Source organism: Narcine bancroftii, chromosome 6 (genome assembly GCF_036971445.1).
Source record: "Narcine bancroftii isolate sNarBan1 chromosome 6, sNarBan1.hap1, whole genome shotgun sequence".
Classification (NCBI taxonomy): domain Eukaryota; kingdom Metazoa; phylum Chordata; class Chondrichthyes; order Torpediniformes; family Narcinidae; genus Narcine; species Narcine bancroftii.
In genome coordinates, this window is record NC_091474.1 from 224,872,741 (window position 1) to 224,899,888 (window position 27,148).

Here is a 27,148-nt window from a genome sequence, read left to right on the forward strand (position 1 = left end):
GCTTGTTTTGTAGTTGTTCTGCAAATTTCCTTGCTTTCTCTGGATCCGAGAATAGTCTGTTTTGTTGCCCTGGAATAATTATTTTAAGTACCGCTGGGTACCTTAACATAAATTTATATCCTTTTTTCCATAAGATCGTTTTCGTTGTATTGAACTCCTTCCTCTTCTTCAGGAGTTCAAAACTTATGTCTGGATAGAAAAAAATTTTTGACCTTCATATTCCAGTGGCTTTTTGTCCTCTCTTACTTTCTTCATTGCTTTCTCCAATATATTTTCTCTTGTTGTATATCTTAAGAATTTTACAAAGATGGATCTTGGTTTTTGCTGCGGTTGTGGTTTCTGGGCTAAAGTTCTATGTGCCCTCTCTATTTCCATTTCTTCCTGGACCCTGGGGATCCAATCTTTTATAAATTCTCTCATATTCTTGTCTTCTTCATCTTCCTTAAGGCCCACTATCTTTATATTATTTCTTCTATTATAGTTTTCTACTATATCTATCTTCTGAGCTAACAGCTCCTGTGCCTCTTTAGCTTTTTTATTAGATTCTTCTAATTTCTCTTTTAAGTCTTTTACTTCCATATCTACAAATGTTTCTAATTTTTCCATATTTTCCACTCTTTTTGCCAAAACTGATATGGCCACTTCCATTTTATTCATTCTTTTTTCTGCATTCTTAATTCTTCTTTTTATCTCATCAAATTCTTGTAATTGCCATTCTTTCACTGATTCCATATATTCTTTAAAAAAAGATACATCCATTGTCTTGCTTTTCTCTTCTTCTTCCACTTCTTTCTGTTCTTCTTCTTCTTCTTCCTCTGGGTTGACCATCTGTTGTTTCCTTGTTTTCTTTTTACCCTCTTCTTTCTTGTTGTCATTATTGTCTGTGTTCTGCACCTGCTGCTGTGCTGCAGGTGTCTCTCTCAGCTGTGGAGATCGACTCCGCAGCTGTTCCCCCCTCCCGTCAGTGTGATTTTTTTCATGCACATCGCGCAAGCGCGAGGAGTCGCGCATGCGCGGTTGTGCACTTTTACTCGGCTCTGCGAGCCATTTTTGTAGTCCCGAGCCCGGGACCTCCACTGACCTGTGGGAGCGGGGCTCTCTCTCCGCGGCGGGCCTCTTCGGACAGGTAAGGCTTTCACCTTCTTCTTCCGACGTCTTTCCTTCTTCTTTTCTTCCCGTTGTTTTTGGTTTTTCTTTCTTCGCTGCCATTTTCTTCACACTTTTACTTTCACTTTGTTTTGCTTTTTAAGTTTGTGCCTTTGCTTTTTCTCTATCTTTTTTTAAACTTTTCTGGAGAGGGCTGGAGTTCCCCTACTGGCCACTACTCCATCACGTGACTCCTCCAGCATGGTTTTGTCAGGGGTAGATCATGCTTGACAAACCTGATTGAGTTCTTCGAGGGGGTTACAAAAAAGGTTGATGAGGGGAAAGCTGTGGATGTTGTCTATTTGGACTTTAGTAAAGCTTTTGACAAAGTTCCCCACAGGAGGTTAGGAAACAAGGTGGAGGCATTAGGTATAAATAAGGAGATAGTGAAATGGATTCAGCAGTGGTTGGATGGAAGGTGTCAGAGAGTAGTGGTAGAAAATTGTTTGTCCAATTGGAGGCCGGTGACTAGTGGAGTTCCTCAGAGTTCGGTCCTGGGTCCACTATTATTTGTTATATATATTAACGATCTGGATGTAGGGGTAGAGAATTGGATAAGCAAGTTTGTGGATGACACAAAGATTGGTGGTGTTTTGGACAGTGAGGTCGATTACCGTAGATTAAAAGGTGATTTAAGAAGGCTGGAGGTGTGGGCTGAGAAATGGCTGATGGAATTTAATACAGATAAATGTGAGGTGCTGCATTTTGGAAAGGCAAATTTAAATAGGTCATATACATTGAATGGTAGACAATTGAGGAGTGCAGAGCAACAAAGGGATTTAGGAGTTATGGTAAATAGTACCCTCAAGGCTGATACTCAGGTAGATGTGTGGTGAAGAAGGCATTTGGAATGTTGGCCTTCATAAATCGGAGTATTGAATTCAAGAGTAGGGAGGTTATGATGAAATTGTACAAGGCATTGGTGAGGCCAAATTTGGAGTACTGTGCACAGTTTTGGTCACCAAATTATAGGAAAGATATAAATAAAATAGAGAGAGTGCAGAGAAGGTTCACGAGAATGTTGACAGGATTTCAGGGTCTGAGTTACAGGGAAAGGTTGTGCAGACTGGGGCTTTTTTCTCTGGAGCGTAGAAGACTGAGAGGGGACTTGATAGAGGTGTTTAAGATTTTAAAAGGGACAGACAGAGTAAATGTGGATAGGCTTTTTCAATTAAGAAAGGGGGAGATTCAAACTAGAGGACATGGTTTAAGATTGAAGGGGGAAAATTAAAGGGGAAATTTCTTTACGCAGAGGTTGGTGGGGATGTGGAATGAGCTTCCGGCAGATGTGGTCGAGGCGGGATCATTGGTTACATTTAAGAAAAGACTGGATCATTACATGGATAGGAGGGGACTAAAGGGGTATGGACCGGGTGCTGGTCAGTGGGACTAGGAGGGTGGGGATTCGCTACGGCATGGACTAGTAGGGCCGAACTGGCCTGTTCTGTGCTGTAAGTGGTTATATGGTTAAAGTTAAATCGGACAAGAGTGAAATTTTGCCAGTCGGAGAAGGAGATTATTCAGAGTATAAAAATATTATAAAACTGATATGGTCTGGTAAAATTAAATATTTAGGAATAATTGTAAATATTGAGTATCAATATTTATTTCAATCAATACCGTGTTCTCTTTCAAAGAGTTTCTTTCAGGATTTAAATAAAGTTACGAGAGAATTTTTATGGAAATGTAAACTACCATGGGTAGCATTATATAAACTTACTTGAAAGTATGAGTTAAGTGGGCTTCAATTACCTCATTTTCAAAATTATTATGAAGCAGCCCAGTTGAAATTTATTAGTAGACTGATGGATTTGGACCAGCCCCAAGTTGGGCTAAAGTTGAGATGGCTTGTATTTCTGAAGTTGAGGTGTATCAATTTATATTTCGATGGAATGTAAATTTGTTGAGGGAATATAATATGCCGATATTAAAACATCTATTAAAACTATGGATTTTTAAAAAATAAGATTTTAGGATCAAAAGGTAAATTGTCAATTTTAACTCCACTATATAACAATCAGCTCATTTCTTTTTCAATGTTTAATAGTCATTTAAAGAGTTGAGATTTTAAGGGTATAAAAACATTACAGGATTGTTTTGTAGGAGTTTCTTTCTTTTAATCAATTGAGAAAGCGTTTTGATATTGCTGAAAATCTTTATTTGTTTATTATCAACTTCGAGTTTTGGTGAAAAATATGTATGGTAGAGAGATGATTTTACCTGTATTGATGGAATTCGAGTCTTTGATTTCTTCTATACCAAAATTTTCTGTTATGTACCAAGTATTACGAGACAATATGGATAAGCCGGAATGAGAGAAGTCTAAACTTAAATGGGAAAATGATTTAGCTTTTATTTTTCCTGAAGACTACTGGGCATGATTGACGAATGTGCGGGATGGAATGGTTAATTATAATTTTTTTTTTTACATCAGTTGTATTTAACCCCAGAGAAATTGAGAAAATATGGTTTTAGTCATTCGGATTCTTGTTTTAGATGTGGTGTATGTACTGGAACTTATTTTACATGCTGTTTGGTCTTGTGTGCATGTATAACCATTCTGGGATGAAATTAAGTTAATTTTCGAAAAATTATATAATTTTAAGTTACCATTAGATCCATCAATTTTTTTTTAAATGGGTTATATGATTCCTTTAAAGGGATTAGGGTTGGATAAATTTCAAATTGCATTTATATATTTAGCATTGTCTGTAGCTTGAAAATGTGTAGCAAGTACATGGAAATATAATATAGTGATTATTATAATGCTATGGCATAATAAATTGAAAGCTTGTATTGTTATGGAAAAAAATACATATAATTTGTATGACAATTTTTTTTGTTAATAAGTGGTTACCATATTTGGAATATATCCATTTAAGTATATTTTGATTTATTATATACTTTTAGTTTCTGTTTATATATTTTTAGCTCTCCTTAAGAGAGCTGGCTGATGGGGTGGGAGGGGGGGTGGGGATTTGATTTAATTTTTTGTTTGTTTTTTCTTATTATTATTTTTTCTTTATTTTATTTTATTTTTAATATATATATATTTATTCATATAAAATTCTCTTTATGGAATGTATTCTGTTTCACTATTAATGATTCTTCAAATAAATAAAGTTTAATTAAAAAAAGCTTGCCAGCTTGTCCTGTTCCAGTCCCAGCTGCTGCTGCTGACTGTGGAACTACAGAACTGAATTCTCTCTCTCGCTCTCTCTGAGAAAAAGCCTGCTTGACTCTTTCTGCTTGCAAAACCACATGACCCTCTTAGAACAGCAAGCTCCACTCCAGACAGCCTGTGGCTCGAAACTACTCCTCCGATCTCTTTCCTCTGTTGCTTTTCAAAACAACAATCCATTAGTGAAGTCTCTTGGGGACTCCCCAAACTTTTCACAAAGGCCCTCAGGAGCCACCCTGTTTGGCTTGAGCAGAGCTCCAGTATTTTAAATGAGATCTGTTTTGAAGTGTTTGTATGTGACCTACACCAAAACACCTGTCCCAATTTATCTCCCAAAAACACACAATACAAACACAACATAATCTGTCACACAGAATTACTGGATATATATCATTGCTTCCTATAGATGTTGTGGGACCTACTAAGTTTCTCCAGCACTTTTGTCTATTAACATAAATGCAGATACAAGAGTCAGAAGATGCCAGAATTTGGAACAGAAAAATAATATGCCAGAGGAACTCATTGGTACATGCAGCATCTGTGGAGGGAAATGAAGAGTCAATATTTTGGATCAAGACTGAATGCGGAAAGGGGAGAAGATCAATATAAAATGGTTGAGGGGTGAGGCAGGGACCATTAGATGGTTGTCTGATGGCTGAGGGGTGAAGAATGGCAGAGAGAAGGAACCAGGTGGTGACTAAGTGATCAGAGTATAATTGGAAGACATAGGCTGGTTACCACAGAAAGAAGAAAATGTGGGAATGAGGAGGATGAAGGTGGAGACAGTTGTTGGAGGATCCATCAAGTGTCTCCACCTACCTACCAATCACCTCACTGGCTCCATCTGCCACTTATCCCTCTTTTTACTCCTCTCTCTGGATGGTTGCCACAAATAATTTATCTGCTTGTTTCCCAATTCCATCCCATCCCATCTACCTGACTTTTACTGTTGGTAAACTTACCCCTCTTTGCTCCATCAATCACCTGCAGGCTTGTATCTCAATCTTTCCCCTTTCTTTATGCTGCTCAATTTGACGCTTCAGGCTGTTAACTCTACACTTCCCATAAGAGATGATGTCCGACCTACTGCATTGCTTCAGCAACTCTGTTTTTGCAACATGTTGCAACAAGTTGCTGCACCGACATTTTTCATCATCTTCTGTCAGGCTCACTTGCTTCAAATTCATCAGCTAAGATTGCTTGGATGTAATGATTGTTGATAGAGCTAGAGAACACTACAGCACAGAAACCGACATTTCTACCTATCTTGTCCATGGCAAATTATTATTCTGCCTCGTTCCGATGACCTGCACCTGGACAACAGCCCTTCATACCCCTCCCATCCGCGCACCTGACCATTTTTTTTCTTAAATGTAAAAATCAAACCCACATTCAACACTTTCACTGGCAGCTCGATCCACTCACCACTCTTTGCAAGGTTCCCCTAAACATCGCTCTTTTTTCTCATAATCGATGTTCTCTCGCTCTTGACTCACCTAACCTTAGTAGGGTAAATGCAAGTTGGCTTTTTCTATCTATAGCCCTCAATTTTGTATACCTCTATCAAATCCCCCTTCATTCTTTTATGCTCCAGGGAATAGCATCCTAACCTGCTTAACCTTTCCCTGTAACCCAATTCCTCAAGTCCTGGCAACATCCAAGTAAATCTTCCATACAATCTTTTAATCTTATTTTGGGTCAAGACTGAATGCGGAAAGGGGAGAAGATCAATATAAAATGGTTGAGGGGTGTGGCAGGGACCATTAGATGGCTGAGGGGTGAAGAATGGCAGAGAGAAGGAGCCAGGTGGGGAATAAGTGAGTAATGTATAATTGGAAGACATAGGCTGGTTACCACAGAAAGAAGAAAATGAGGGAATGAGGAGGATGAAGGTGGAGACAGTTGTTGGTAGTTAGTGACTAAAACTGCACACAATTCTCCAAATTTGGCCTCACTTCTTCATAACATCCCAATTCTTATACTCAATACTTTAATTTATTAAGGCCAATATGCCAAAGACACTTTTTACCACCCGATCTACCGGTGACATTGATGAACAATTTACAAACTGTACTCCTGAAATGAGCAAGGTACAAGTTAGTCAAATAGACAGATCTTAATGCAACAATTCATGCCACCAAAAACAGCACCTTTCAACGGCTTTCAACATTCATAAACTTTAAAAAAAAGTGTATATACAACTTTAAAGTTTTTTTTCGTTTTTGTATTGCAGAAAGTGTCACTAATCATCATTACCAGCAAGAAAAATTACACCTAGTTCATACTAGGTTGATACATTTTGCAAATTTGCGGAAAATAAAGAGGCTCTTGAAGCACCAAAAAAAAAGGAATGATCACGAAGACTGAGAAAGCTGGGCCTCCAAAATGAGATTCTCAAAATAAACAAGTATGACAGGACAAAATCAACTCCTCCGTTGCATCCTTGAGCTCAAACATTTCGTCTCGATCATTCACTCGCTGCAGAGTGATACGAAAAATTGTGAATAATGGGTTTCAAGTGAGCTTTTCATTCTCCTCGGGAGTTTGTGCGGGGCAAGTCATGGTGTTGGCTTCCCGGGGGAGGGAGTGGGGGTTGGGGTTGGGAGTCAGTAGCCTGGAGGACGGTCCCCAGTCATCTTACCTGCACAGCCTGCAGGATGGTTCCGCACCTGTCTCTCACGTCGCCGAAGGGACAGCTCTTGGACAGCCCCAGCAGACGGACGAGATACTCGTTCAAGCCATCGGTGGGCGAGCCGCTGGGGTTAGGGGGTCCTCCACTGTGACCGCCCTTGGTGTCGCCCAGACTTTCGCTCCAGCTCAGCACCGCCTGCCCAACGCCGTCCAACGCTGCCTGCCGCCGACCCAGGTCGCGGCTGCACAGAGCGCCCCACCGTCCGGCCGCTCCCGCGTCCCCTGCCATGGGGAGGGCGGCTCCCGTTCGCACCGGACTTCGAGAATATTCCAGGGGCAGCCGGGGCTCGGGCAACTCCGCGCTTCAACGGCAAAGAGGGTCGAGTGGGCAGAGCCTCATCGGCAAGTGAAGGGCCGGTGACTTCCACCGCACTAAAAGTCCGACTGCCGCGAACTGTCAACGGGCCGCCACAGATTTATGACATGAAACATTTATGACATGAAAAGAAAAGCAAAGAAAGTGGGAAGAATTCCTTCTTAAACTTCTTGATCCACGCGCTGTCGCTTTGAATGAGTGATTTCAATGCAATAAAGTCCCCGCGGCTTCAGGTAACGTGCAATCTAACTTGCTGCTTGTCGGGATGATTGAAGGCGAGTGCCGTCCAATCGGAAGTTGCCTTGTTCGAACCGACTGGACTTTCCCCTCGCTCCAGTCCAATGAGCTTTCGGGATGACCACCGAACTAACAGGTTAGGCTGCGCGCTTCGGCGTTCGCTCACTTCTCCTCCTCCTTCTTGGCGGGCGCGTAACTACGCCATCGCGCGGTTGACAAAGGTTGTTACTGTCTTCTCCTCAGCCAGGAGAACGACGCGATAAACTACATATCCCAGAAACCCTAGCGGTAAAGCTGGCGGCTGCTCCTCGCTTGTTTATTCTTATAAACTTCGACGACGATGGCGTCCCGGTCAGCCGATCTCCAACAGAGAAGGAAGTCAGCGGGTTTTCAAACTGCACATTCCACTTTAAGTAACCCCTCTGCCATAAACGCTGATTTCCTAAAGTGGTATGTGGGAAGGTTGAGAATCACTGCTCTCGAACAGTGGTTCCCAAACTTTTTCGGGCTGCCGCCCCCTTAGCTGTCAGGCCACATCCCCAGCGCTCTACCCATCCCCCCCACACAACTGTTACAGGTTATATTATTGTACTGACAATAACCACACCAGCAGTGTGAGTATAAGACAGCTTTAATAAACTAATATGTACACTAAGAGGTCTTGTCTCTCCGCAAGACGAACCTGTAGCTCTGGACTGCTTTATAGACAAGGTCACCGGGATGACCCCTGGTGACCTAGTGGTGGAATTACATATCACCACATTCACCCCCCCCTTAAAAAATTGTTATCCCCCCCCCCCCATCGTCCTTGTTTGTAAGTTCAACATTTTTAATGGCTTCCGTTGCCTTCTGGACCTCCTCGGTAGTGGTATAGGGGTGGGGAGTGCAGTCTGCCTTTCGGCCTTTCTTGGTGGAGGTGTGGGAGTGGGATGTACTAGATGGCCATGTGGGTGGGGGATCCTCTTGTATGGGATTAGGTCCTGCCATCAAGTCTAGGATGGTGATATTTTGTGGGGCGGACGTACCCAGGGTCCTGATTTCCAGGGTGGGTGGTATAATCCTCTGGGGTGACTCGATGGACGACTGTTCTAGTGACTGCTGCTGCGCTCCTTGTTGATCCGTAGACATCTGTGTTTCCTCTGCGTTGCTGACACATCCGGCCGGCGCGAGATCCCTGGTGGCCACCGAGTCTTCTCTTCCATCTGGGAATGTGACGAAGGCGTACTGAGGGTTCGTGTGCCTCAACTCCACTTGATCCACCAGCGGGTCCGCTTTGTGGGGTCTACAGTGCTTCCAGAGGAGAACAGGTCCCATTGTCATTAGCCATTTAGACAGCACTGTGCCCGTTGTGGCTTTCCTTGTGAAAGAAAAGATACAGTCATGTGGGGTCATGTTAGTGGCAGTACACAACAAAGAACGTATAGAGTATAGGGCTTCTGGCAACACTTCTTGCCATCTCGTAACAGGCAGGTCTTTTGCTTTTAAGGTCAAGAGGATCATTTTCCAGATAGTGGCATTTTCCCTTTTGACTTGTCCATTCCCCCTGGGATTGTAATTTGTAGTGCGGCTGGTAGCAATCCCTCCCTCGTGCAGGTACTGCTGTACTTCTGCGCTCATGAATGCAGCACCCCTGTCTGTGTGTATGTAGTTTTGGTACCCAAACATGCTGAAGATGGGTTGGAGGCATTTTATAACAGTGGCTGCTGATACATCAGAACACGGGATTGTGAAGGGGAAATGGGAATATTCATCTATTTCGTTTAGGAAATCGACATTTCTATTATTGGACGGGAGCGGACCTTTAAAATAGAGGCTGAGGCGCTCAAAAGGTTTGGTAGCGTTTATCAGGGTGGCTTTGTCTGGCCGGTAAAATTGCGGTTTGCATTCCGCACAGATGGGGCAGCTCTTGTTCACTGACCTCACTTCCTCTACCAAAAATGGGAGATTTTGGGTTTTAATGAAGTGGAACAGTCTAGCGACCCTCGGGTGGCCCAGCTCATTCTGCAAGCTCTGCAACTGGGATGTGTGGTTAAGGATGGCCTCTGGACAGTGTGTCCGGGGGCACGTTGAGTCTCCCGGGACGGTATAGAATGTCATAGTTAAATGTAGACAATTCTATCCGCCAGCGCAGGTTTTTGTCGTTCTTAATTCTCCTCCGTTCTGGTTATCAAACATAAAAGCCACAGACCGTTGGTCCGTGACGAGGGTGAAATGTTTGCACGCCAGATAATGTCGCCAGTGCCTTACTGCTTCCACAATGGCTAGGGCCTCCTTCTCTACTGCTGAGTGTCTTACCTCTGACCCCTGTAGGGTTCGTGAGAAAAAGGCCTCCGGTCGTCCGTCTTGGTTTAGGGTGGCTGCCAGAGCCACATCAGATGCATCCATTTCTACTTGAAACAGGATCGACTCATCTATGGACCGCATGGTAGCTTTAGTGATATGGTCCCTAATGTCCCTGAATGCTCTGGTGGCTACTGGGCACAGTGGGAAAGCTGAAGCTTTTATAAGTGGGCAGGCCCTGTCGGCGTAGTTGGGGACCCATTGAGCGTAGTAAGCGAACAGTCCCAAACACCTTTTTAGTGCTTTCAGCGTGTGTGACACTGGGAGGTCTAGGAGAGGGTGCATACGGTCTGGGTCTGGGCTAATTTCCCCATTCTGCACTATGTAGCCCAGGAATGGCAACTTCCTGGCACTAAAGACGCATTTGTCCCTGTTGTATGTTAGGTTCCTTTCCTCAGCTGCCTGGAAGAAGCGTTTTAAATTCATGTCATGATCCTCCTGAGTGTGGCCACAGATTGTCACGTTGTCTAAGTAGGGGAACACCGCTTTCAGTTGGAACTCATCTACGATTCGGTCCATTTCTCTCTGAAACAGGGTCACACCATTGGTGACACCAAAGGGGAGTCGCAGAAATTGATACAGCCTGCCGTCTGCCTCAAATGCTGTGTAAATGCAATTGCTGTTTCTAATGGGTAGTTGGTGGTATGCTGCCTTCAGGTCTATGGTGGAGAACACCTTATACTGCGCAATGTTGTTGACCATGTCTGCTATGCATGGCAGGGGGTAGGCATCAAGTTGAGTAAATTTGTTGATTGTCTGGCTGTAATCCACTACCATGCGCAGTTTTTCTCCTGACTTTATTACAACCACCTGGGCTCTGCAGGGGCTGGTGCTCTACTCTATGATGCCCTTATGTAGTAGCCTGCGGATCTCTGTCCTAATGAAGGCTCTGTCCCTCGGGCTGAACCTCCTACTCTTTGTGGCTATTGATGTGCATTCTGGGGTCAGGTGTGTGAACAGTGGAGGGGGTTCTATGTTCAGGACAGACAGGCTGAAATGTTGTTTCTTTGTCAGGTGTAATGGGGGGGGTGAGGCCCATTGTGCACTATTGTAATGCTTTCTAACTGGCACTGAAAATCTAACCCCAATAGTACCGGGGCACAGAGGTGAGGGAGTACTAGTAATTTGAACCCTTCGTATTTTGTGCCCTGGATTTCTAGAGTAACCCTGCAAAACTGTTTTACCTCAGCCGCAAGGCTGCTGGCTGCTAACAGGATCTGGTGCTCACTCAGGCGTGTGGGGAGGGCAAGGCAGTTGACTAACCCCTCCCTGGTCAATAAAACTTTCAGTGCTTCCACTATCTATTAAGCAATTTACCCTCACATCATTAATTTTGATGCACACAGTGGCATCAGATAAATTGTGTGGACTCGCCTGATTTATGCGTAGGGAAGCAAGTCTGGTGTGTCCTTTGTGTCCTTCCATCCGATAGTACAGGGCATCATATTCATCTCTGAAGATTGTGTCCTCTGCTCTGTAGTATTTATCCAAGATGGCCGGCTGCACAAGACATTCTTCTTCTTCTGTTTGTCTGTGGAGAAAGAAGAGCTTTCCCGCCTTTCATTAGCTTGAGAATGGGTCTTGGCTGTGGCCTTGGGGCTTCTGCAGGCTTTTGCATAATGCCCATGTTTTCCACAGTTGGAACAGACATTTTCTCTGGCAGGGCAGAGGGCTCTGGGATGCTTTCTTTGTCCACAGAAAAAGCACTTGGGACCCTCAAGGTGTACTACTGCTGCTGTGAATTCCTGTGAGGCAGCATACTTTTATTTTCATGGGGCTAGCGAGTACAGCAGTGTGACATTTGTCCCAGCCCCCAGGGTACTGTGAGTACTCCTCCAATTCTTTCCTGGTGCTTTCTAAAGCTTCTGCAATAGTCTCTGCCTCATCTAGCCCCACCATTCCTTTCTCCAACAACCGATGTCTCGTCTCAGTGGACCGTATGCCCACAATTCTGTCCCAGTGCGAGTATAAGACAGCTTTAATAAACTAATATGTACACGAAGAGGTCTTGTCTCTCTGCAAGACGAACCTGGAAGGCTAGAATGTAGCTCTGCACTGCTTTATATACAAGGTCACCGGGATGACCCCTGGTGACCTAGTTGTGTAATTACATATCACCACAATTATATATAAATATGTCTTTAAAAGAGATGGATTGTGGGGTTTAGTGTATGTCACTTCACAGACACCACATCTTTAAAATGCAAGAGCTTTGCTGAAGATAGACATTCAGGCACTAGTGGCTTTCAAAATCAGATCTTTCAAGGATTGGATTTGGAGCCTTGGAAGCAGGTTTGGTATTTACAAGCAGAGAGAGAAGAGGCTGCAACAAGGCAAACTGGCAGGCTTGTTGAAAACCCCATTTTGAAGATGGGTTGTGAGTTCTGAGTTCAGCCTGTTCAAAACCTTTATAAGAGGAAATGATTGACTAGAGTGTTTCTCCTGAAATAAGGGAAACAAGAGGAACTCTATGGTGACTTGGAAGCAGAAGTTATTATTTGGAAACCCATGATAGGACAAATTTCTTCGGCAAGACACTGATGTGACTGGTCGGAGGAAGTCAGTTTGTGTGTGTCCAACGAGCAACAAATCTCTCTCTGAAACCAACAAGAACCTTCCTGAGTGGTAACCATTTACCTTTAAGCACCAGAGCCTGGTGAAAATTCATAAATGTTAAATTCTGTGCACAGTATAAGAATTGCCTGATACCGGTGAACTAAGAGAAGTGAGAAGTTTCCTGAACATATACACATTCCATACACGTGCACTTAGAATTAGAAGGGGGTCAAGTTAAGTTAATAGTAATATGTTAAATTTTGATCCTGTTTTTATGCTTAAAGAAAATTAAAAGTGATGTTGGTTTAAGTAACCATTGTCTTGGTGAATTTGTACTGCAGCTTGGTTTTGGAGACCTCTGGGCTCATAACACCAAACACAAACCTCTTTCTTGGTATTAAGTCTACCACAAATTTCAAACAATAACTAATCTAACACTATATACAAGCATATGTATTTCACAAATAAAACTTTTCATAAATCAATTTAACAATATGAAAGAGTAAATTTACATCTACATTGTCTTCGAGCCATTGGGAGCTCGTTAGGCAGGAGGCCAGGGCGAGGATCAACCATCGGGTGTTGGATAGACGGGCGGCTGGGGCAAGGATCCACGTTCGGGCCATCTGTAGCTCGATGGTGGGTGATCAGAGTGAGGATCAGCCATCAGGTGCTGGATGAGCAAGAAACCAGGGCAAGGATCAGTTGTTTGGAGCTTGATGTGTAGGTGACTGGAGTGAGAATCAGCCGTCGGGAGCTAGATGGGCAGATGGCCAGGGCAAGGATGCACAATCAAGCCACTGGGGAAAAAAATGGGGTTCAGTGTATTTACACATAATTTTAATGTACATTATGACCTGAATATAATTTGAAATTCTTAAAAATCTGAAGCCTGAGGTTATGTAGCAAGAGCCGTGTCCATACCGGTCAAGGGGTGGGGGCATGTAGTGTCACCTTGATCCTGACTGTTGAATGTGTGTATTCATCCACCTGAGTCACGCTGCCATCTCTCTCCCCCCTGGTCCACCCAAGTCATGCTGCCGTCTCTCTTTCCTCCCCCCGCCCACCCAAGTCATCCTGCTGTCCCTCTCTCCTCCCTTCACCCACCCAAGTCACACAGCCATCTCTCTCCCCTCCCCACCCCGCCGCCAAACTTAGTCATGCTGCTGTCTCTCTCTCTCTCTCTCTCTCTCTCTCTCTCTCTCTCTCTCTCTCTCTCTCTCTCTCTCTCTCTCTCTCTCTCTCCCTCTGCTGTACCAGCACCAGGAAAAAAATGCCAGTTTTTGGAGCTTTCCGGATTTTAGATGTCCAGATAAAGGATTTGTACCTGTATTGTTGTTTAGTTTTTAATATTACTTTTTCTGTCCTATATGTTTGTATTGTATTATATCTTAGCTTTTTATTCTCCAGTAATCTGTATTCTTCTTGTAGTCCTGTTCTTTGATATTTTTTTTTTCTAATTCTTTAATATCCTTCTCCAAACTGTTTACTTCTGCCTTATGTTCCCTCTTAAGATTCTTTGTATAGGATATAAATTGTTCCCTTAAATATGCTTTAAGTGTGTCCCATATCAGAAAACTATTATTAGTAGATGGGACATTTGTTTCACAAAATATTTATATATCTCTTTATAAATTCGAAGAAGTCTGTTCTTTTAAGCAATGTAGTATTGAGAAACCATCTATATACATTCTCTTGCTTTTTCATTGTTACTATCATTAATATTAATGGAGAAGCCTTGCTAGACATTCTGTTTTTAGCATTGTACTTTTTAACTGGGCAAACATTAAAAATAAGTCAATCCTTGTAAGTGAGTCGTGTACCCTTGAGTAAAACGAGCAGTCTCTTTCTGTGGGATTTAATTTTCTCCATACATCGATAAGATTTAGATCTTTCATAAATGAAAAAGTTTGAAAACCACAGGGTTAGAGCATCTGTTTCTGGAGTCAGGCATCCAAATTATTGCTCTCATTATTGTTCTTGCTGATTTATCTAGTATTGGGTCCAAGCAGAAATTAAAATCTCCTTCAACTAATATATTTTGTCTTCTAAGATGTCCTTCATAAAGGCTTCATCATCATAATTCGGGGCATAAATATTCATAAAGGTCCATGCTTCTCCATAAACTTTACAATGTGCTATTACATACCTTCCAGCTTGATAAACTGAGGTTTCTTCCATTAACACTGGTGTAAGTTGTGTTTCCTGTTAATAGATTATATCCACTTTTAATTTCTTTAAGTATGCCAAGATCTCCTTCCTCTTCACCAGACTGTTTAACCTATTAATATTAAGAATAAAACTTTAGTGTTTTATCCATATAATTTCTCACACAAATATTGTATAACAGTAAAATCTTCCCAATTTTCTAAATACTGTATTAAGATTTCCCTATTAAAAGAATATCCAACACATACATTTCCCCTTTAAGAAACACACACACATCCTTAGCCCTGAGGGTGTCATTAACAATAGTACCACAAAAAAAGTCCGCAGGTTCTTCTTCTGAAGAAGAAGAAACCCTCCCTTTGGCGCCATCTTTTAAAATCACTCCTCTCCGGGCGCCATCTCCCCCCCCCCCCCCCCCCTCCACCAGTTGGAGTTTCCACTGCTTTCCTTACCACCTTTCTGTCTTTTTAAAGCTCTCCATATAAACCAATGTTTTTTTTTCTTTTAACAAAACAAGATGGCTTAGTACTATTAGTATAAATAAAAATACGTCTTTCAGTTAGTCCCATTTTGAAATGGTCTTTTCAGATGGTGATTTTAATCTTTTCATAATATCCTACAAATTCTTCCACTTCTTTATTCTTGAAAATTTATTGATTATCTTCTGAGACATCCACCCTCAGCATTGCTGGATAAATCATTGAATATTTAAAGTTTTTAGATCGGAGTTGTCTCTTTACCTTTCTTTGTTTGACCAAGGCAGGGCTGAAGTCCTGGAAAAACATTACTTTTGCATTGTCCACTACTACTGGGCCATTATTATTTCTTTAATATTCATATGCTCTTCCCAAGATTGCATCTCTTTCCTGGTAACTTAAAGTCATACCAGGACTATTGTAGTCGTTGTTTGCTGGTTCTTCTGGATCCAAGGGTCCGGTGAGCCCTTTCAATCTGCAGCTTTGCATTTAACATTTTATTCCAGCATTTGTGGAATCCATGTTTCAAAGAAACTGACCCCATCTTTTCCTTCTATTCCTTCTCTCAGTCCAATGGTTCTTACGTTGTTATGTCTGCTAAAATTTTCCATATGGTTGATTTTGTCCATTAGTCCTTTCTTTTCTTTGTCCCATATTTTTGCTTTTTCTTCCAGTGCCTTCAGACTGTCTTTTGTTTTGTCCAGCTCAGCCTCTGAATGAGTCATTTATTCACTTAATTCTTCCACAACTTTTGAAATTTCCATGACCTTCTCTGAAATATCTCTCATCGCTGATTCCATACTCATAAAACAATTGCATAAAGTTTCCAACATTCAGCCAACTCCTCAGCTCTGCTGGCTTCAGTCTGTCCCAAGCGCCCTGCTGAGTCACTCCTCATCAGACTTCCACTCAATGTTCCTGGCTGAGCTGTCACTTCTTCAGTTTTTGTTCACAGTTGCCTTGGTCGTTTAATACTTGCTTTTTCCATTTTTGATGATTACATTTCTTGTTTTTGAGCTTTTAAACCATCTTTGTAGTACTTTTTGTGGAGAGGTCTTTCAAAACACGTTTGTTCAGCTTATTAGCATGACCACGCCCCTCTGTCTTGTCTCCTCTTGAAAAAAGTCACTGTTGTGACGTCCGCCAACTTGTTGATGATGCTGGTAGAATATGTGCAGGCGCAATCATGGGTATAGAGGGAATAGAGGATGAGGCTCATATACACTCTTGTGGGGAGCTGGCACTGAGTATAAGGCTAGAGGAGAGATGAGTGCCAATTTTATGTCTGGGAACGGTTCGTTAGAAAATCTTTAATCCAGAGACAAATAGATTGGGAAAATCCTAATTTATCAAGTTTTGTAACCATTCTGTCCAAGTTGATGGTGTTGAAGGCAGAGCTGAAGTCTATAAAAAACATCCTCACAAAGCTCCCTTGGTGTTCAAGAAGGGTCAGTGCAGTGTGAAGAGCAGTAGCAATGGCATCCACTGTAGACCTGTTTGCCCTATAGGCAAACTGATATGGATCAAAGGTGGGTGGGAGGCTGGTTTTTATGTGTTGCTAGACCAGCCTCTTGAAGCACTTCATGATGACTGTGTAAGTGCTACTGAACAGTAGTCATTGAGGCCGCTGATGACATTCTTATTCGGCAGTGGGACGATAGTGGCAGACTTCAGACAAGGTGGGTTGATGGATTTATACAGGGACAAGTTGAAGATATTTGTGAAGACCTCAGAGAGTTGGCATGCACATTCCTTCAGCATCCATCAGGGCCAGCAGCTTTCCTTGGATTCACCACATTGAATACCCTGTGATAGTACAGATTCTATCACCAATGTGTATATGTACAGATTGTAGTGTAGGATGACTGTGACTGGCTGAGAGTGTAGCCACACCTACTGGTAGGTCTTAAAGGATTGCTCCTAGCCAGACCAGGTCATTCTGAACTGGTCGACCTACTTGGGATATGCTCCAGTCTTTTAGTTAATAAAAGCCTTGGTTTGGATCAACAAGTCTTTGGTTTTTTTGACGCGCTCTACACACCCGTCTCACATCATACTCCTGCACAGCGAGGACGTAGCTATTAGAGGCTGATGAGAGTGTTGTGTTAGTCTCCGCTGCCTTCACCTCAAGTTGAGCAAAGAAATGCTTAAGATCCTCGTCACTGCTGACAGTCACCTTCGACAGTCATACTATGTTGATTTTGTGGATAGTGAAATGTTGGATGCCCTCCCACATTCGCTGTGATTCGTTATTGGTGAAATCATCCTCAATCTTCCTCTTATAGGCTGCTGTAGCATCCCTGATGCCTTGCTTCATGTTAGATCTAGTGGCACTGTATAGTGCTCTGTTGCCTAACCTGAAGGTGGTGTTATGATCCTTGAGAAGAATTTTGACCTCCTTTGTCATCCAGGGCTCCTGTTTGGAATACACCAAAATACATTTGTCGATGGTGACATTGTCAACATAGTTCTGTATGTAACAGAGTACATACAGTATATTTCACCTAGAGCTTTACAGATTGGAAACATGCTATCCAAGTTGTCCGCCCAAGCTTGTTCTGTTGGTCTGTGTTTGGCCCATAATCCTCTAAATCTTTTTATTGGTGTAAAAAGTGGGAAAAAGAAACAAGTTGGCATAGATAATTCTCTTTACACAGATTTTTCCAGACAGAGTTTTTCCCCCAACACTTTCTGTTTTATTCCAGCTTCCTAGTTATGTATGGTTTTAAAGTGTGATTTTCATTCTCAAGCATAATTAGAAGTGACACATTCGTGGTGCAGTGATTAAATTATCAAATTATCAACTCAGAAGACTGTTTTAACAGTCCAATAACAGAAAAAAATGAGGTCCAATCTCATTAATGACTCGGAGTTGTAAAATTATATGGCTTGTTATGACCTCAAAACTGCTAGATTGACTTTGCAATTTTAGTGAATATCAAAATACAGCTGGAATCTTCCATCTGAAAAGTAAATCGTTTCTCTTTCTGCAAATGCTGCTTGATTGCAGCATTTTCTGATATTAAGAACTCACCTTGCTCATTTATCCCTTTCAGGAGCTGTGGTGCACTGTTAGCCAGAATCAGACACACACAAAGATAAAGACTGTTCTTTCTTTCTTTGTTCTTCTTTGGCTTGGCTTCGCGGACGAAGATTTATGGAGGGGGTAAGAAGTCCACGTCAGCTGCAGGCTCGTTTGTGGCTGACAAGTCCGATGCGGGACAGGCAGACACGATTGCAGCGGTTGCAAGGGAAAATTGGTTGGTTGGGGTTGGGTGTTGGGTTTTTCCTCCTTTGCCTTTTGTCAGTGAGGTGGGCTCTGCGGTCTTCTTCAAAGGAGGTTGCTGCCCGCCAAACTGTGAGGCGCCAAGATGCACGGTTTGAGGCGATATCAGCCCACTGGCGGTGGTCAATGTGGCAGGCACCAAGAGATTTCTTTAGGCAGTCCTTGTACCTTTTCTTTGGTGCACCTCTGTCACGGTGGCCAGTGGAGAGCTCGCCATATAACACGATCTTGGGAAGGCGATGGTCCTCCATTCTGGAGACGTGACCCATCCAGCGCAGCTGGATCTTCAGCAGCGTGGACTCGATGCTGTCGACCTCTGCCATCTCGAGTACTTCGACGTTAGGGGTGTAAGTGCTCCAATGGATGTTGAGGATACAACAGACTTTAATCCACAAAGACTTCCACAGAGCCAGGCTGGCTGTGGCTGCTGCAACTCTGAGTGAGGCCTCGAGAGGCCGGCGCAGGCTTATATCCTGGAGGGTGATTGACACCCGACCGGGTGGGGCTTGATCCCTTCAGGCCGACTGATTGACAGCCGTCCAGGTGTTGTCCTGTCCCCTTACACTCCTGCAGGACCAGAGGTTGCCCCCTGCAGTAGGCCGGTGGTGTACCACCACAGGAATGGAGAGCTGCTACCCTTAATTGATGAAGCCTCTTTATTGATTCCAGATGCACAGCAAGTTACTTTGACATAACTAATTGATCATTTGAGATGGGCCATAAATACTGGTCTTGTCAGTGATATCACATCCTGATTAAAAGGAATGAAAAAAAATTATGTTTATGTGGTGATAGTCTTGTAAATCACAAAATTCTGTGGACACCATGGAGAAACTCAGCAGGACGAAGAGTGTCCTTTATGCAGCAAAGGCGGAAATACATAACTGACGTTTCAGGCTTGAGCCCTTCAACAAATTGTGAGAAAATGCCCACAAGCGTCAGAACAAAAGAGTGGGAGGGGGAAGGGGGTGGGTTGGCAGGGTAGGAGATGACAGATGGAGAAGGGGGGAGGGGACAGCAGCATTGGGGGGGGGGGGTGGAAAGCAGGGCTGTGTTGGTGAAAGAACTGGAAAGGCAGGAAATGGGGTAGGGGAAGAAAAGGCAAGCAGGTTTAATAGAAAGCAGTGGTCAATGTTTATGCCACCTGACTGGACGGTATCCAGATGGAAAATAAGGTGTTGTTCCTCCAATGTGCGGGTGGTCAGGGCGGAATAGTACATAAGGCCATTGACAGGCATGTGACCATAGGAGTGTGACCCGGAATTGAAATGGTTGGCCACTGGGAGGTTGCTTTGGCTGCAAACAGAGCAGAGATGCTGAGCGAAGCGATATCCCAGAATGCAACCAGTCTCTCTGATGTAGGGAATGTTACAAAGGGTGCACCGGACTTGTATAAGTCCTCTGCATGTACAAGTGAAGTATTGCTTCACATGAAAGGCCCGTTTGGGGCTCGGACCATGGTGAGAGAGGAGTTGTGGGCACAAGTGTTACATCTCCTGCAGGCACAGGGGAAGATGCCAGAGATGCGATGGGTGGGGAGGGATGAATGCACGAGGGAGTCGTGGAAGGAGCGGTCCCTGCGGAAGGCAGAGAGAGGAGAAGTGGAAAAGATGTGTCTGATGATAGGATCTTGCAGTGTGCCAGAAATTCTGGTGGATGATGTGTTGGATGCGGAGGCTGGTGGGGTGGTAGGTGAGGATGAGGGAATTCTATGTTGGTTGTGTCTGGGGGCAGAGGGGGTCAGGGCAGTTATGTGGGAAATGAAGGAAATGTGGGTGAGGGCTGAGTCAATAGTGGTGGAGGGGAAGCCACGTTTGTTTAAGAAGGCAGACATTTCAGAAGCTATGGACTGGAAGACCTCATCTTGGGGACAGATAGGGCAGAGACAGAGAAATTGAGAGAAGGGGATGGAATCCTTGCAGGGGGACAAGGTGTGAGGAATTGTAATCCAGATAGTTGTGGGAGTTGGAGGATTTCTAGCAGTGGTTCTCAACTTTTTCTTTCCACTCACATACCATTTTAAGTAATCCCTATGCCATCAGTGCTCTGTGATTAGTAAGGTGGTTAAGGTGGTATGTGAGTGGGAAGGGAAGGTTGAGAACCACTGCTCTAGACCCAATTGTTACTGAAATATTTTGCTTAAGAAAAATTGTCATTGGCCCATTTCCTTTGGAGTTATGAAACCGTGCACATAATGAGTCAATTAGGTATGATTAAAACAGTGATTTTCAAACTTTTTCTTTGCACTCACATCCCACTTTAAGCAATCCCTTACTAATCACAGAGCACCTATAGCATAGGGAATACTTAAGTGGGATGTGAGTGGAAAGAAAAAGGTTGAGAACCATTGGTTTATAGTATATGTCAGTATATCATAGTCTTGTGGAAGTTAGTGTTGTGACAGATATTACGGAATGTGCAGATTAGCCAACAAACAAGGGTGGTCTCTGATCTGTTCCAGAGCCATTGATGTACAGTGGCCTTCATTATGTTTGGAACAGACACGTTTTTCTTTTATTTTCCCCTGTGCTTCACAGTTTTAAATTTATAATTAAACAATTCACATGTAATCTGCACTTTCCAGATTTTATTGAAGCTTATTTATATATAATTTGGTTTGACCATGTAGACTTTACAGCACTTTTTATACCTAGTCCCCTCATTTCAGGGTATCATAATGTTTTGGACATCATTAAGAAGATAGAGCATATTAATGAGCTCAGTCATTGCAAAGGGGCTGGTATTCCAAGGAAGATCTCCACTGCCGATGCTGAAGAATTCTCATCATGATGAATAAAATTTCCCAATCATATGTCCCACCTCCCTCTTCAGGAGTCAGGTGTGGATATATCAATGACTACTCTCTGCAGAAGACTTCATTAATTGATATTACAAGGCCGCACTACAAGATGCAAAACATTAGTGAGCCACAGAAAGAATGGCTAGATAACAGTTTGCAAATAAGTATTTAAAAGAGCCTGTAGAATTCTGGAAAAAAGATCTTGTGGACAAATGAGACCAGGATTAACCTGTATCAGAGAAGAGCAAAGGGTGGAGGCATAAAAGAACTTCCCAAAATCCAAAGCATACCACTTTTAACATGGTTAGCATATGGCAGTGTAGCCTCTATTTCTGTTCATAAAATCTTCTGTGGACAGTGGTCATTGGCATTCCACGTTTGCCTCCTGAAGAATGTTTCTGATCTGCCAAGCATGCATTTGGGGATTTTCTTTTTTCTGATGGGAATTCTGTCATCAACAGTGGAGGTCTTCCTTGGAATACCAATCCCTTTGCAATGACTGAGGTAACCAGTATGCTCTTTCTTCTTAACTAAGTTCCAAACTATTGATTTTGGTGATCCTAAGGTTTGATGGTGTCTCTTTCTATTTTATTCTTGCTTTTTAGCTTCAAAAAGGCTTTTTTGACTTTCATTGGGACAACTCTGGTCCTCATGCTGAAAAATGGCAACTACAGACTACAAAGGTGATCAAAAGCTTAGAAGCAAGCCTAGCTCTCTTACACCTGCACCAATGAAGCAATTAAACCTGAGTAATCAAACACCTGTGAAGCCAAATGTCCCAAACATTATGGTGCTCTGAAATGGGAGATTATGTATAAAAAGTGCTGTAATTTCTATGCGGTCAAACCAAAATATATATAAATAACCTTGAATAAAATCAGGAATGTGGACTTTAATTACATGTGAATTGTTTGATTACAAATTTAAAACTGTGGAGCACAGGGGCAAATAAAGGAAAAAAATTGTCTCTGTCCCAAACATTTTGTGTCTAAAGGAGTCTAATTCCCCAGTGGAATCATGGTTAATAGTGCAGCAAGTTTTGGAACCAAAAGTGCTCTTCCAAGTATTTTTAAATATGGCTGTTTGTATGATATGTATTATATTTTCATGCAGTAAGTTCAGATTCCCATTAATTGTTGAATGATACTTTTTTTTCTGTTCTGTAGAATACATGGAAGCAACGCCTGCCAAGTATATGCTATTTTTAAATAATCTCAAGTGTAGCGGCTCACTGGAGGCTTAATCGAACCAGCTTGGGAGGTTCAGAGTGACGTCATGACATCACAATGCAATGATGTCACTTGGAACGTGGGATTTTAAAAAGCTTACTGAACTTCAACTCGACTACATCTGATCATTTTCTCGTTCTTCGTTTTGCACTGCAACACAGTTGCTACATTGATGACCCCGATGTGATCAAACGGATCTTGGACCCAACATGGACAACGCAGCGGTTTTGCTCAAACTGCCTGTCTTTTGGACCACTGTAAGGTAAAACATCATGAGATGGGAATGTGTAAGGAGTTACCCTGTACAGGGCTGTAACAAGAAGGGGAGGTGTCCTTGTACTCCTGTTAGGTAAAACATCATGAGATGGGAATGTGCAGGGCTGTAACAAGATGTGAATGCATCCTTGTACTTACAAGATAAGAGAGACATTGATGGATTGAGAGGCAGGAAGCTAGCAGGGAAAGGATAGCAACAGTTTTAGTCATTGGACAAGTAATGATATGATGATGTTCTAAGCACATATCCAAGGGTATAAAAAATCACCATTTTGCTGATAACGGCAGAATGCATTCTCCGACTAACATGGTTAGTCGCAAGTGTTACAATCCGGTAATAAAGAACAAAGAACCCTGATTTCGACTCAGCCTGGTGTTTGTCTCACTCATTCATGAACAAAGCAGACCTAACAATTTGGTGACCCCGACGTGATGGGTGAGTGAACACTGGACGACGGTTTCTGTTTTTTCTGACAATCATCTCAGCCGGCTGATAAAAAGGTCCAGAGAAGCCTGTTTTAACAAAATTCTCTTTTTTTTTAAAATCTTTATGATTGTCAGTAAGAACTGGAGATCGGACAAATTAGACGACCACAATTGAAGGTCGCATGCCAGGATTGTAACACGTAAGTGATTACAGACAAGATAAAAGTCCTTAAGGTGTTTGAATGACATTTATTAAGTGCTTCGCAAGAAACTACTAGAGTTTAAAAGTCTTTATTGTGTCGTTGCAAAGTCCAATAGAGTGAGAAGGTGGTCTATAAACAATTGAGGACCTGAGTTTTCTGCCCTAAACTGGTTATTAAGAGGAGAAATCTCCCACGTGAAGGTTGGGCTTTGAAAGAAAACAAAGGTTCAGGCTTATTGGCCTCAATTGTATCTGAGAGACTGACTTATAAATGTCCGGTAGGTATGATAATGTCTGTACACTTGAGAAGTTAAGAATTTATTTCCCCAATTCGCCGTGGTGGAATACCACAGCAGACACTAGAGACCTTGAGACAACAAAAAAAGTACTCAGGGACGCCTGCCTGGTGAACAAGAACGACGACAGAAGGCTGCGACAGCTGTGTCCGGATCAGGTAGGAGATATTAATGAAAAAGTTGATAAACTCCTAAGAGACACCCGGTTTATTCGAAATACTTTTGATAAGTTAAATGAGGGTATTCCCAACATCACCAAGGAGATAAAGTTACATAAATTCATAGATTGGTACAGGGAAACAGGACAAAAGTATAGCCCAAATATTTGGTTTTCTAGTTGTAATTTAACTTTCAGACCCCTTTGGGAAAACAGAGAGTGGAAAACGAGCAATCAGAGTATACAGGACAGTCTGAAGTCAATTGGAGGACAAGACTTAGAGACTGTTCCTTTAAAAGATATTAGTCATCCAGCTTGCAAGGAGACATTTTTAAAAGCAATTTTCGTTGACATAGATCCCCTAAACGGACAAGAACCTAAATTAAAACAGGCATTAGAAAGCGGTCCCGCAGCTATGGCTGTACAGTTCCCTGCTAAGACTTTTGACCAAGTTATTAAGGAAATTAATCAGGAATTAGAGGAGCGAAATACCAGTAATGCGGCATTGGAAAAACAAAAAATGCTCCGAAAATGTGTAGACCGCTGGAGGAAGAGGGGTTGGTTACCCGGGGGCACTGAGATGTTCCTGACAGGTGAGGGAAACAAAATTTTAAAACGTAGAGTCTTAGACAAGCTGGAAGAAACAAAACGGGACACAGAAAACAAAATCTTTAATCGCGAGTCAGCAAAAAAGAGGGTGAGAGACAAGGAGATTCAGTATCGCGATGTCCTAGCTCTATTTGAAGAATTTGGTCTCCCTGGTAACCCACCTGTTACTGCCCCTGTAGAAATAGCTTGTAGACCCCCGCCCTATACATATGTGGCGTCAAAAGGTGCCCCTGGCACCCCAGATGGGATCCTGGAGTCACGTCCCTTATATCCAGATATTGAGACACTGGGGTGTGACAAGAACCTCGGGAATAGGGACACATCAGACGAGGTACAGGCCCCTTTAATAAAAATAGAAGGGGGAGTAATAGATGTAGAGACCCCTCTGGAGTCCAAGAAAATAGAAAAGGAGTTAGAGATACAGAAATGGAACATGAAAAAGGTTCAGGATAACATTAAAAACTTAAACAGAGATATTAATGTGCTGGGGCAGATCAGTGAGGATCAAAAAGAATTAATGGTAGGTGTATTTAAGGAAGTGGAAAAGATAACTACAACACTGTCAGGAGAAATTAAAGCTGAAGGAATGGTAATAGGAGTAAAGGACGAAAAGTGTAGTACAGAAGAGGAAACGAGATACGATCCACCATGGGAGGAAAGTAGAAGGAAAAGACTCGGGAGGGAGAAAAATAGACATGCCTACCTGGACATAGTTAGGACAAAAGAGAAAGATGTGAAACAACTAAACTATGGCCGAAAAGATTATCTTAGAGATGAACGTGACCAATATACCTTTGACCCTGAGACATTGGAAGCTGATAGGGACAGTGACAGTGACGAAGAAGAGTCAGAACAAGGTGGGATAAATAAATGCATGCCAAGAGTAAAGAAGGAGCAGAAATCCCCAAAATTGAGATATCAATGCCCATTACTGATCACGGGACGGGGAACTCAAAAATATGTACCCTGGTCACGAATGGACTTAGAGAGTTTAATGAAAAAACTACCTCCGTTGAGTAATGGGGCTAGTCCATGGATTTCTTGTTTTGAGCGAGAAACCTGCCAAGAACAATTAGCACTCGCAGATGTCAGAACTATCATGATAAAATTAAAGGCAGAAGGGGCCCTGAAGCAAATAGAGAAAATTGTAAGAAGCAGTAAATTGGGGGATGAAATAGAATTTAACCCACTTCGGAATAAATTTTGGGAAGCACTTAGAGAAACATTTCCTACACCCTATAGTTTGGATGCCTTGGTAACCCTTCAACTAAAGGAAGGAGAGACTGCACACGAGTATTTCACTCGAGCATGGGACTTATGGGAAACAGGGACTGGAGAAAGACCCGACCACAGCCCCTTAGGAAGGGCTCACTTTCGTAATGGGATAATAAACGGACTACCTGCTACGGTTCAAGCAAAATTAAGGGACATTGTGGGATTAGAGACAATGTCAGAGGATTTGTGGAAAAGACACCTGACACATGCAATCAAACGACATCGTCAATCAGAGCATGCTAAGTCAGAAAGTGCGTCCCAGAAGGAGGTGGACAAAACAACCGATAAATTGGTGAGAGCCATAGAACATATAGGGGTTAAATTAGCGGCCCAACAGATAGTCCCACAGGTCATGGGGCCAGTGATAAATCCGGGACCCCAAGTAAGAAATGGTTGGGAAAGACAGCTAGGTACAATGTATAGAGGGGAACATGTAGTATGCTGGTACTGCCAAAATCCTGGACACTACCAGCGGAACTGTCCGGAGGCTGGGAGAGCAAGGGGAAAAAGATTACCCTCTATTAGAGGCTATCGGGGAAGAGGAGGAAACTTAAGAGGACAAGCAAGGGGTAGGGGTGGACACATTGATGGGCCCCAGAGAATCGGGGGGTGGCAGAGTGATCAACAAGTCCAGGCACCTCAGTGTAATGACTATATTGAGGAAGGTGCTGAATTTGATTATTGACGGTGCCCAGGAGAATCAAAAATCACGCCTCCCTGGGAGCCACCAAAAATTTGGCGGACGGTAAATGGAGAAAAAATTGAATTTATGGTTGACACAGGGGCAGCAGTTACGACAGTGATTAAAAAACCCCCAGGGAGCACATTTTCGGGCAAAACATTATCTACAATAGGATTCTCCGGGATAAGGGAAACACAGCCCTATACAGATAACATCGACATGACATTTGGACGACAAAGGGTTAAAACGCCTGTCCTGGTTGTGCCAAGTTGCCCCATTAATTTATTAGCAAGGGACATTCTTACCAAACTAGGAATAACCATACAATGTTCTGAGAAGGGCCTTCGGTTAACATACCCAGGGGATACAATAAGAAGGGGAGGACAGTTTATAGTAATGACCCCATCTAACGCTTCAGAAGACTCTGTGGAGGTTAGTATTTTCTGGAGTCGGCTACTGTATGATGAACCAGGCCCAGGGCTGATTAAACAGTTTTTTGAGTGGAGGGCCAGTATTCCTCGGTATGGGGATTACCATTATCCACTAGATCCTATGCATGTTACATTAAACTACACCATCCACCCGGACCAGGAATATGAGGAGAGGTGGGACTCTCTAAAAGAAGGGAAGACAGAAACGATACATTGTCCATTTATCTTTGTAGGTAAGGAGGGAATAGCTGCTATGGTTGTCATGACAGAAGAACAAATGGAGTGGTTCTGCTTAGGAGTAGAAAGTGTGCCTCATGTGACCTTGGGTATTGCCAAAGATCATCACGCTCGACAGCTGGGTCCGATG

At 42.8% G+C, this 27,148-nt stretch overlaps 2 protein-coding genes and 1 long non-coding RNA gene across 5 annotated transcripts in view; 2 read left to right on the forward strand and 1 right to left on the reverse strand.

Annotated features, from left to right (window-relative positions):
• The window catches only part of LOC138737077 (uncharacterized), a 123,259-nt gene extending 116,499 nt beyond the window's left edge, over nucleotides 1–6,760 (forward strand). Inside the window, exon 4 of the long non-coding RNA XR_011340756.1 lies at nucleotides 6,561–6,760. This is a non-coding gene — a long non-coding RNA (uncharacterized lncRNA). The remainder of the gene's footprint in view (nucleotides 1–6,560) is intronic.
• The window catches only part of sesn1 (sestrin 1), a 154,332-nt gene extending 147,070 nt beyond the window's left edge, over nucleotides 1–7,262 (reverse strand). For all 3 annotated transcript variants that reach the window (XM_069887541.1, XM_069887534.1, XM_069887530.1), the window contains exon 1: nucleotides 6,969–7,262. In XM_069887541.1, coding sequence (XP_069743642.1) covers nucleotides 6,969–7,247 — 279 coding nt within the window. In that variant the 5' untranslated portion in view covers nucleotides 7,248–7,262. The remainder of the gene's footprint in view (nucleotides 1–6,968) is intronic.
• A 15,722-nt stretch (nucleotides 7,263–22,984) lies between these two features.
• On the forward strand, nucleotides 22,985–26,440 carry LOC138737073 (uncharacterized). The gene is made up of 2 exons (XM_069887529.1): nucleotides 22,985–23,329; nucleotides 23,685–26,440. Exon 2 carries the CDS (start codon nucleotides 24,200–24,202, stop codon nucleotides 26,351–26,353), a length of 2,154 nt encoding a protein of 717 aa, XP_069743630.1. The 5' UTR covers nucleotides 22,985–23,329; nucleotides 23,685–24,199; the 3' UTR covers nucleotides 26,354–26,440.
• Nucleotides 26,441–27,148: the final 708 nt, after the last annotated feature.

Excerpts from the sequence above, each read along its gene's own strand:
- LOC138737073 (XM_069887529.1), top strand. The coding sequence starts at position 24,200 with ATGGCTGTACAGTTCCCTGCTAAGACTTTTGACCAAGTTATTAAGGAA.